The sequence below is a fragment of the Oratosquilla oratoria genome, chromosome 15 (assembly GCF_046742065.1).
Source record: "Oratosquilla oratoria isolate Oo_2021 chromosome 15, ASM4674206v1, whole genome shotgun sequence".
NCBI classification, from domain to species: Eukaryota; Metazoa; Arthropoda; class Malacostraca; order Stomatopoda; family Squillidae; genus Oratosquilla; species Oratosquilla oratoria.
The window spans coordinates 45,842,639-45,854,791 of NC_134791.1; the positions used below are offsets into that span (position 1 = coordinate 45,842,639).

A 12,153-nucleotide genomic window follows, 5' to 3' on the forward strand; every position below is an offset into this window, starting at 1 on the left:
CCCTAGCATTAAGGTCTCCTAGTTCTATTACACTGACATTTCTTTCTAAATCCTCTATGCACTCATTTAAATCTATCCAAAAGGCCTCCCTTTCTTCTACACTCTTCTCACTGCCAGGCCCATATGCACTTACAAAGACCCACATCTCCTTTCCCATCTCCTTCATCCACATTATCCTTGAGGAAACCTCCTTCCACTCCTATCTCTTCACTTACTAGAATAGCCACCCCTTCCCTCCCTCGCCCTCTCTTCACTCCTGATAACCTCCCACTTACACTCCCAAACTTACACTCACCCTTCCCTTTCAACTTAGTTTCACTCAAAGCCAACACATCCATCTTTCTTCTCACAAACATACTACCTATCTCTTCTCTTTTACTCTCATCTGTACCACATCCACGCACATTAAAAGACCCAAACCTTAGGGTGCTGGTCGGAAAACTCCCAGACCCTCTTATGCCTTTACTTTTTCTTTTAGGAATGTCCCCTGTGGGGCTACAAGGAGAAGGATGCCTAGTCCCAATTCCCGTCCCTTTCTTCTCGCCTCTTACGATCCAAGTGGAAATACTTGGTGGGAGTATTCTTTTCCCCCACCACAGGGGATATCCTTCTTTATACATTATAATAATCACTTTCCTCACTTCCTAGGGATGTGTAAACTTTGCTATAAACTTATTTTGTATAAGTAAACTCCAGTGTTTTTGTTTGATTTTAAGTTGAGAAAGAACTTTCTCTACTTAACAAAAGAATATTTCAGGATCACTTTCTTTGAAACTAGGGAGGTATGATATATATTTAGAGACATCAAATGCTACCTCTTCTGACTAATTGATAGGTTTAGGATCTATTGCTGCCCTAATTTCTGGAAGTCTAACTTCAGCCTCAGGATTTGTTATCTGTGTTTCAATTTAAGCTTTGTAATGTTGTGACTGAGTTAATTCTATTTCTAGTCTTTATAATTAATTGTTGTTCTATGGTAATACTTTTGTGTATCCATTCGTTGTCTTCCTCCTCAGACACTATGCCCTCATCTAACATATAATCTATTAATTCATTAAGAATTTCTCCTCTGCTACTTCTAGGATGATTTTCTAACCCACATCTTTCTGGTGTCTTGATTAGCTCAGGTTTCCTAAACTTTTTTATTTCTATTATGGACTCACTTTCATTTCTCCCTACTTCAATAAAGTTTACTTTCTTCTTATGCATTATCCATTTTTGTAAATGTTAATTATTCAGGCTTTCTCTCCCTCTTTTGATCTTAGGCAAAGGTCACCACTTATCACATCCTCTCTTAATTACTTTAGTACTTAATTACTTTAGTAATATTTGTCCTAACTAATTAGTTAGTGAATAATATTTTTATTCAGGTTCAAGAGAAAATAAACTGATCATTTACCATTTACAAAACTTTATTACAAAGAAATTTATTTAATTATGAATATATAGAGATTATGATTATGAATTTTCTAATAATATATAAGAATAAGAACACAATATCAACTAGGGAGGAAGTGAGAGACAGAATTTTACTTCACATGATTGTCACTACATTGATTAATCTTTTCTTCATTTAGGTCACAAGCCAACACCAAAAGAATATAATCACAGAATAGGCCTGGCATCAGAAACAAACTGCTCCAATGCAACAAGCACACAAAAGACACTGAACACCTCTTTCTACACTGCCTCACCCCAGCTATATCCAGACAACAAAATATTTCTTCCTTGAGCAACTAATGGGCTGTTCTAGTGGCTGTTGCTGGTTACCTGGGAGCTGGGAATCTCCAGAAAGAGATGTGGGGCATTGGACTGACCAACTCCCCAATAACTTGGTTTAAAAGAAATATCACTTCCAAGACAAGCTAGAGTTATAATGGTGTGCTTATGTTTATGTCAGTACTGCACACTAAAACAGTACCAAAACTGAATTGGCCTTACAACAGACACCAATTGCCAAAGATACAACCACCACACACGACACAGAGCACTTAATACTACCCTGTCCTTCACTTACTAACTCCAGAAAGCAATACAAAACCTGTACTTAATGACTTATGAGCTGAAGTGGGGCAAAGGATTGATTAATTGATTATGCTTAGTGATATTTATTGAAAATTGTATACATACATACATACATACATATACCAAAGCTTTTTCCCCCTTCCAAGGGAGGTAGCCAAAAAGGGAAAGGCATAAAAACACTCCCACCCATTTCATCCCTAAATACACTCCACACCCCTCCCACCCTTCCTCTCATCTGAGCACCTCCTGGATGACGAGTCATCCCTGCACCCTGCCCACCGCCCTGGGTCAGAAGCAGTGTCGCAAGACACAGTACATCCACAGCAAGGCCGCTTCATTTAATCGGCGACCCCCCCTCTCCGTCCCCCTTTGCATATAAGGCGAGGACGGGGAGAAATCCCTTCGGGCTGCGTCAAAATTTACTCACACATACTACCCCACCCCCAACCCCCCGCCCATTCCTCCTCATGCAGTCACAACATCATCCATATACAACCATTCTCCACTCACCTCTGTCTTCCGTCCTCTCCCTTCCTTCCTCAACAGACATTCCCCTCTTCCCCAAAGCCCCCTTCACCCCATCCATCCACCTCATCCTAGGACGTCCCCTCATGTTCACTCCCTCAACATCTGCCTTCCATACCTCTTTTACTAGTCTTTCTTCACTCATTCTTTCCATGTGTCCAAACCATCCTAATATTCTTTCATCAACCCTATCTCCCAAATCCTTTTTCACCCCTGTTCTCCTCCTCACCTCCTCATTTCTCACTCTATCCAGCCTAGTAACCCCCACCATACTTCTCAGACACCTCATCTCAAACACATTCAAACTCCTCTCTTCTTCTCTTATGTTCCACGTTTCTGCCCCATACAGTGCTGTTGGCACAATCACTCCTTCATACAGTCTCCTCTTAGCATCCATTCCCAAATGTCTATTCCTCATTACACTCTTTAAACCACCAAGGCATTTACTCGCTTCTCTCAATATACATTCTACCTCCACCTTCACGCCACCTTTTCCTGCTACACTTGCACCCAAGTATCTAAAACTATCCACTTCATCCAGTCGCTTTCCCTTAATGTTCACTTCCAGTCTACTGCCACTTTCACCCCTTGTACATCTCATCACCTTACTTTTACCCACATTTATCTTTAGCTTTCTTCTATCACATACTCTCCCAAACTCTGCCACCAGCTTCCTCAATCCCTCCTCTGACCCTGCCACAAGCGCAGTGTCATCCGCAAACAACAGATGGCTCACCTCCCACTTTTCTCCATTTTCTTTAACCATCTCCAATCCCTGACTCACTACCCTAGCATTCACCTCTCGCACCACCCCATCCATGTATAAGTTGAACAGCCAGGGCGACATAACGCATCCTTGACGAAGTCCCACCTTTACTTCAAACCACTCACTCTCTCCATTTCTAATCCTAACACATGCTCTACTACTCTCATAAAAACTCTTGACAGCTCCCAAAAGCTTTCCTCCTATCCCATAAATCTGCATAACCTCCCACAGTGCCTTTCTGTCTACCCTATCATAAGCCTTTTCCAGATCCATAAAAGCCCAAAAAACATCCTTCCCCTTTCCTATAGCTTTCTCACATATCTGTCTTACCACAAAGATCTGATCTACACAACCTCTACCCGTCCTAAATCCACACTGTTCCTCACCAATTACTCCTTCTGTTCCTCTCCTAATCCTCTCAATTAAGATCCTCCCATAAGCCTTCCCTACTACACTCGACAGGCTAATCCCTCTGAAATTACTACATTCACACTTGTCCCCTTTTCCCTTGTAAAGAGGAACTATACAGGCACTTCTCCAGTCCTCCGGTACTCTACCCTCTCTCCAGCAAACATTAAATAACCTCACCAACCAGTCCACCATCACTGAACCTCCCTTTTTCAGACATTCTGCATGGCATCCATCCAGACCAGGTGCCTTACCTGCTTTCATCATCTTTACAACTGCCTTCACTTCATGCTTCCTTATTTCTCCTCCATTCTCCTCACTCATCACTCTCATTTTCTTCGCATTTCCCACTGCAGCTATCTTTCCTTCCCTATCCTCCTTCACATTCAGCAACTCCCTAAAATATTCTGCCCATCTTCCCCTCACTGCCATCTCTTCCATTATCATCTCTCCATCTGTACCTTTTACCTTTTCTTCCCTACTTGATTCGCCTCCTCTTCCTCTCTTAATTTCTTTCCAAAACATCTTTTTATTACTTTCAAAATTTTCTGTCATACTCCTACCCCATTTCACATCTGCTCTCCTCTTTGCCTCCTTTACCTTTTGCTTTACTTCTCTTTTCTTTTCTTTGTACGTCTCATATGACTCCCCTGTCCTCTTTTGTATACAGATTGAAAAAAAAATCTTTCTGGGAAAAGCTTTTTTATTTTTAAACTTAGGTCACAATACATGCATTATAATATAATGGAATGTTTATGTTGTAGGAACATTTCATGTGGCTTGTTAGATTTATATGAGGATATAAGTTGTATTAGTTTCCTAATCTTCTTTAATTCTAAATTTCAGGACCCCTATATTATTTGTACATGGCACTGTTGGCTGTGTTTTGCACCAATGCAATCAACATCTATTCAGGTATCAATGGACTTGAAGTTGGTCAGTCCCTGGTCATCTCTGCATCTGTCATTTTCTTCAATTTGATTGAATTGGGTGGCTACCAAGGAAGAGCACATGCTTTTTCTTTGTACTTCATGCTACCCTTTACTGCAAGTACCCTGGGGCTCTTCTATTTTAATAAGTAAGCAAACAGCACTATATACTTGTTTATCACATGTTTCAATGTCATTATTGTATCATGGGCATACTGTTATGAATTTTATAAAGGAAGTGAGGAGGGGTGAGTCAGGTAGGGAGGAAAATGTAAAGGGTGCTGGTGAACAGGTGTTAATAGAATTGAAGGTGATAAGGGGAAGATGGATAGAATATTTAAAATAATTGTTGAATGTGGAAGAGGTTAGGGATTGATTGATTGTGGCAGTGGGAAGAAATAAGAAAATGACTGATGTAAGAGGAAAATGACTTGGCTGTAGGAAAAGATAAGGTACAAAGAACATTGAAAATGAGGAAATCTGGTAAAGCACCTGGGTTGGTTGGGTTTCAAGCAGAGTATCTGACAAAGAGAGGAATGGTTATAGCAAATTGGCTAGTGAGGTTGTTTAATGTGTGTTTAACCATTTCATTATGACTCAAATTCTTGCGTGCAGCATCGGCTGCCATATATAATTTGCATCACACTACTTGCATTATAAAATATAGTCACTGCTGTATTACTCAATCTCTTTTACTCTGAATAAAAATAAACAGAAAATGTGATCAAACCAGTTCACAGAATCTGGGGGTTACTCATGTACAACTACAAAAAAAAAAAAGTATTATCAAGACACACGCCGGTATCTTTGTGTACCCATTTGCGCCTCATGATGCCAATGTAGGCATTAACGTACTGAAGTGATTTACCTAGTTGGATTTACGTAGTTGTATCTTATGGGAAGGGGAGCTATGCTTGTGGTGTCCTGTCTTTGTATCTCACAGTGTCTAGTTTGCTCTTAAATTCGTGTATAGTTTTGGCACACACCATTGTTTTATCCAGTTTGTTCCAGATATCCACCACACTGTGGAATTTTTTTTTTTCACGTCTCTTATATAACTATCCTTTTTGAGTTTTTTATCATGTCCCCTTATATTTCTGTTATCCCAATTTAATAAGTCCTCTCTATCAAGGACTTCTGTGCCTTTCATGATTCTGTAAATGGTCAGCAGGTCACCTCTTTCTCTTCTTTGTTCCAAAGTTGGTAATTTCAATTTAGCCAGTCTCTCCTCATATGACAGGTTTGAAAGTGTTGGGGCCATTTGCATGGCTGCTCTCTGGATGCATTAAATTTTCTATATATTCTTTTTTGGTACTGGGTGACCATAGTGTCACAGAATACTCTAGTCTAGGCCTTATTAGTGTGACTATTATTTTTTAAACCATTTCTTCATCGAAATAGGTACCACTATAAAGGAAGAGGGGACAAATGTGAATGTAGTAGTTACAGAGGGATCAGTTTGTTTAGTATAGTTGGAAAGGCATATGGGTGTGTGTGTAGAGTTGATTAAGAGAGAAACTGAGGAAGTAATTGGAGTGGAACAGTGTGGGTTTAGGAAAGGTAGAGTGTGTTGTGGTATGACAGACTGTTAAGCAAAAAGGGAAAAAATCTCTGCAGTATTCAATCCATTAACTTCCTGTGTTGGAACAGGATAACTAGTTCCAGTAAGCTTGTTTATTTCAGCTTATTGCTTAGTCATGAGATTTCTTACTCCAAAAATTAAGCTTTTTGATTTCTTATCCAATTATTATTTGGATGTAATTTCTGTCTACCATATATGTGGAACAGTGTAATTTAATTAATCCTTTAATCTAAACATTATTCAAATCTTACATGTCCTATATTATTCTAACATAAGAAATTATTTACAGTACTTGCACTTACAATCCCCATCTGTGGTATTGGCTGCATGTTATTGTGAGGTAAAAATCTGCTCAGTAGCATGCAGCTGATATTTTAGGGTCTATATGGGGTGCCCCTATGGACCAGAGCCACACATCATTTTGTCTGTGTTAGAGGAAATCTCTACTCATAGAGAAATTATGCTACTTTATTATACTGTGACTGTCCCTCCATTATGCTGCCCTCCCCCCCCACTCTTAATACTGTCCTGTACCACTTCTCTGAATATACATTTCCATTTTTGCCAAACCCTGTGGTAGGGGAGAAAGAATACTGCCACCGAATGTTCCCACTTGAGTCATAAAAGGTGACTAAAACAGGACAGAGGATAGGACTAGGCATCTTATTCTCTGTAGCCCTAAAGGGTGCATTCCTAAAAATAAAGTCATGGCATAAGAAGGTCCGAGAGAAGTTTTCCACCAGAACCCTAAGGTTTGGGTCTTTTAACCACTTCACTACGGGACTTAAATCTCGCGGGTAGCAGCCAATGCCAGCCGTAGGATGTGTCGTAATAATACTCGCATCATAAAATATAGTCACGGCTTATATCGATCGTTCTCTCTTTCACCCTTGAATTTTGAAACCCACAGAGAATGGGATTAACCCCTTCCATACGGTGCCGCACACGTAGGCGTCATGAGGAGCAAGTGGATTCGCGACGCTGCCATATTGGCGTCTTGATTATATTTATTGTAGTCGCCCCTGTGTTTTTACATTCTCCCAAATGTGCCCTGAATCCCATTCTCTGTGGTTTTCAAAATTCGCGGGTGAAAGAGAGAACGATCGATATAAGCGGTGACTATATTTTATGATGCGAGTATTATTACGAGACGTCGTACGGCTGGCATTGGCTGCTGCCCGTGAGATTTAAGTTCCGTACTGAAGTGGTTAAGAGCAGATTAGGGAGAATGTAAAAACACAGGGGCGACTACAATAAATATAATCAAGACGCCGATATGGCAGCGTCGCGAATCCACTTGCTCCTCATGACGCCTACGTGTGCGGCACCGTATGGAAGGGGTTAATGTGCATGGGTGTGGTACAGATGAGCATAAAAGGGAGGAGATAGGTAGTATGTTTGTGAGAAGAAAGATGAATGTGTTGGCAATGAGTGAAACTAAGTTGAAAGGGAGGGGGGAGTTTGAGTTTGGGAGTGTAGTAGGGAGGGTGTCAGGAGTGAAGAGAAGATGAGGGAGAGAACAGATGGCTATACTAGTAAGTGAAGAGATAGGAAAACATGTGGTGGAGTGGAAGGAGGTGTCTTCAAGGTTAATGTAGATGAAAGTGAAACTGAGAAGGGAGTTGTGGGTCTTTATAAGTGCATATGGGCCTGGTAGTGAGAAGAATATAGAGGAAAAGGAAACTTCGGATAAATTTAAATGAGTGCATAGAAGGTTTAGGGAGAAATGTCAATGTAGTGGTATTGAGAGATCTCATTGCTAGAGTAGGGGATGGACCAGTAGACAGAGTGGTTGGGAAGTGTGGAGTGCCAGGAAAAAATCATAGTGGAGAGTTGTTGGTGGAGATGTGTGTAGAGAGTTGATGATAGTTAACACAGTGTTTAAGAAGAAAGTCAAATATAAGTATACATGGGAGAGGGTGGTGGATGGAAGGGTGGTAGATATGGCTTTAGTGGACTATATTGTGGTACCCAGGAGAAGAGTAGGAAGAATTTTGGATGTCCATGTTCTTAGGGGAGAGAGTTAGGGAATCATTTATTGGTAGAAGGTAAGTTGAGAGTGGAGGATAGATGGAGATTGAGAAAAAGGACAAGGTAGAGAGGTGCTTAAAGTAAACTGCATAAATAAGAAGGAAAAGTTGGAGTACAAGAAGCAGAGAGAAGAGTGGGAGGAAGTGAAGGACAGAGTAGAGGTAGGAGTGGAGGAGGAATGGGGATGTTTTAAGGAGGGATTCACAAGATATGTGTGTAAAGATGGTGTGTGGAACAAGGAGGATGGGAGGAAATAGGAGGAAGGGTAGTGAGTGGTGCGATGATGAAGAAAAGAAATGAGCATTCACAGATTGGTTGCAAAGTAAGATGAGAGAAACATATAATAAGAGTTACAAAGAAAAAAGAAGAGAAGTAAGACATAGGTAAAGGAGGCAAACAGGAGAACAGATGTAAAATGGGGGAAGAGTATGACAGTAATAAAAAGATGTTTTGAAAGAAAATAAAAGAGTATGGGAGGCGAATCAAGTAGAGAAGAAAAGGTAAAAGGTGCAGATGGAGAGATGATAAAGGAAGAGGTGGCGATAAGACAAAGGTTGGCAGATTATTTTAAGGAGTTGCTAAATGTGAAGGAGAATATGGAAGGAAAGGTGGTTGCAGTATTGCTAAGAAAATGACAGTGAAGGATGAAGAAAAAAGGGGAGAAATAAGAAAAGATGAGGTGAAAGTAGTTATTGAAGTGATGAGAGCAGGTAAGGCACCTGGATTAGATGGGTGTCATGTGGAGTGTCTAAAAAGGGAGGTACAGTGATGATGGACTGGCTAGTGAGGTTGTTCGATCACTTTGGTATGATGATGCTTATGTAGGCATCATGAAGCACAAGTGGGTAAACAAGGATGCCTGCATTGGCATCTTGATTATATATATATATATTTTTTGTAGTTATACATGAGTTATTCCAGGATTCTGTGAACTGGTTTGATCATGTTTTCTGTGTTTATTATTACTCAGAGTAAAAGAGAATGAGTAATACTGCAGTGATTTTATATTTTATAATGCGAATAGTACATACAGTAGCATGAGAATATGACTCGTACTAAAGTCGTTAATATTTGTCTAAAAGAGGGTAGAGTGCTGGAGGACTGGAGGCGTGCCTGTATAGTCCACTTTACAAGGGAAAGGGGGGACAAATGTGAGTGTAGTATTTTCAGAGGGATCAGTTTGTTGAGTGTGGTTGGGAAGGATTGTGGGAGGGTTTTGATTGAGAGGATTAGGAGAGGAACAGAGAGAGTACTTGATGAGGAAGAATGTGGGTTTAGCAAAGGTAGGGGTTGCATGGATCAAGTTTTTTATTTACCTAGTTGTAATATATGGGAAGGGAGCTATGCTCGTGGTGACCCGTCTTTGTAACTCTCCGCATCAAGTTTTATCTTAAAATCTTGTATAGTGTTTGCACATACTGTTTTATTGTCTAATTTGTTCCATATATTTATCGCTCTGTGTGGGAAACTGTTCCTTTTCATTTTTTTTCTATAACTATCTTTTTTCAGTTTTTTTCCATGTCCTCTCGTTTTACCGTTGTCCCACACTAACAGGTCGTTCCTGTCTAAACTTCCATTCCTTTCATTATTCTGTAGATAGTCAGCAAATCTCCTCTTTCTCTTCTTTGTTCCAGAGTTGGTAGGTTCAGTTTGGATAGTCTTTGCTCATATGTTAGTTCGACGAGAGTCGGTGCTAGTTTGGTTGTCACTCTTTGTAATCCTTCTAGTTTCTTAATATTCTTTTTGGTACTGGGTGTCCAAAGTGATGCTGCATACTCAAGTTTTGGTCTTATTAGTGGAGTTAGTATTTTCTTTATCATTTCTTCATCCATATAAGCAAATGCCACTTTGACCTCAATAAGTTGTAGGTTTCTCCGAATATTTTATTTATATGGTTATCTGGTTTCATGTCCTTTCCAATCATCACTCCAAGATCTTTTTCAGAGTTTGCTTTTAGTATTTTTTCTTCCCCAATTCTGTAATCTTTTGATATTCTGTTTTTACTCTTTCCAAATTCCATTATACTGCATTTCTTTATATTAAAGTTTACTTCCCACTTTTGAGTCCAATTCCATATTGTGTCCAGATCTTGTTGCAATGAGTTGCAGTCCTCTTCCATTTTTACCTTCTTAAGTAATTTTGCATCATCTGCAAAGAAATTCATATAGCACTCCACGCCTTCATTCATGTCATTAATGTATACGATGAACATGATTGGGGCCAGTACTGATCCTTGCGGGACACCGCTTTTTACTTCTTCCCAGTTGGAGAATTTTTCTCTAATTACAGCTCTCATTTTCTTCCCAATCAGGAAGTCTTTCATCCATTCCAATAATTTTCCTCTGATGCCACCTTTTGACACTATCTTATTTATTAGTTTCGTATGAGGTACCTTATCGAATGTGGTAAAGATGTTTTTTGAGCCTTTATGGATTTGGAAAAGGTTTATGAAAGGGTAGACAGGAAGGCTGTGTGGGAGATATTGCAGATATATGGGATAGGAGGAAAGCTGTTAAAAGCTGTCAAGATTTTTTTACCAGAGTAGTAAATTTTGACGCAGCCCGAAGGGATTTCTCCCCGTCCTCGCCTTATATGCAAAGGGAGACGGAGAGGGGGGGTCGCCGATTAAATGAAGCGGCCTTGCTGTGGATGTACTGTGTCTTGCGACACTGCTTCTGACCCAGGGCGGTGGGCAGGGTGCAGGGATGACCCGTCATCCAGGAGGTGCTCAGATGAGAGGAAGGGTGGGAGGGGTGTGGAGGGTATTTAGGGATGAAATGGGTGGGAGTGTTTTTATGCCTTTCCCTTTTTGGCTACCTCCCTTGGAAGGGGGAAAAAGCCTTGGTATATGTATGTATGTATAGTAGAGCCTGTGTTAGAATTAGGAATGGAAAGAGCAAGTGGTTTGAGTTAAAGGTGAGACATTGCCAGGGATGTGTCATGTTGCCATGTGTTATTCAACTTATACATGGATGGGGTGGTGTGGGAGGTAAATGCAAGGGTGATAGACAGGGGATTGGAGATGGTTTGAGAGAATGGAGGACAATGGGAGATAAGCCAGTTGTTGTTTGCTGATGACACTGCACTTGTAGCAGGATCAGAGGAGGGATTAAGGAAGCTAGTGATGGAATTTGGAAAAGTGTGTGAGAGGAGAAAGTTGAAGATAAATGTGAGTAAAAGTAAGGTGGTGAAATTTATATACATATTCTCTTCCTTTGCAGATATCCAGCAAGAGTTTTTGTGGGAGACACGTTTTGCTACTTTGCAGGAATGACCTTTGCTGTGGTGGCCATCATTGGACACTTCAGCAAAACACTATTGTTGTTTTTCATACCACAAATACTAAACTTCTTGTACTCTACTCCACAACTCTTCCGCTTACTGCCATGCCCAAGGCATCGTCTTCCAAGGTAATCTCATTTTCAGCAGTTTATTGTGAAACTTAACATGTTGGCAAATATTGTCTTGTATGTGTATTTTGGCTTGTGCCAGAGATAGTTTATTTTATGGCTGTTCAACTTATACATGGATGGGGTGGTGCAAGAGGTAAATGCAAGGGTAGTGGGCAAGGGATTGGAGATGGTTAAAGAAAATGGAGAAAAGTGGGAGGTGAGCCAGCTGTTGTTTGTGGACGACACTGCGATTGTAGCAGGATCGGAGGAGGGATTGAGGAAGTTAGTGGCAGAGTTTGGGAGAGTATGTAATAGAAGAAAGCTGAAGATAAATGTGGGTAAAAGTAAGGTGATGAGATGTACAAGGGGTGAACGTGGCAGTAGACTGGAAGTGAGCATTAACCACTTCACTACGGGACTTAAATCTCGCGGGCAGCAGCCAATGCCAGCCGTACGACGTGTCGTAATAATACTCGCATCATAAAATATAGTCAC

The 12,153-nt window shown here is 40.5% G+C and overlaps 1 protein-coding gene across 1 annotated transcript in view; it reads left to right on the forward strand.

Annotated features, from left to right (window-relative positions):
- Nucleotides 1–12,153, forward strand: part of Alg7 (Alg7 dolichyl-phosphate N-acetylglucosaminephosphotransferase) — a 75,285-nt gene that overhangs the window by 60,432 nt on the left and 2,700 nt on the right. The window contains exons 5-6 of the mRNA XM_076198856.1: nt 4,571–4,802; nt 11,488–11,676. Of these exons, the coding sequence (XP_076054971.1) occupies nt 4,571–4,802; nt 11,488–11,676 (421 nt within the window). The remainder of the gene's footprint in view (nt 1–4,570; nt 4,803–11,487; nt 11,677–12,153) is intronic.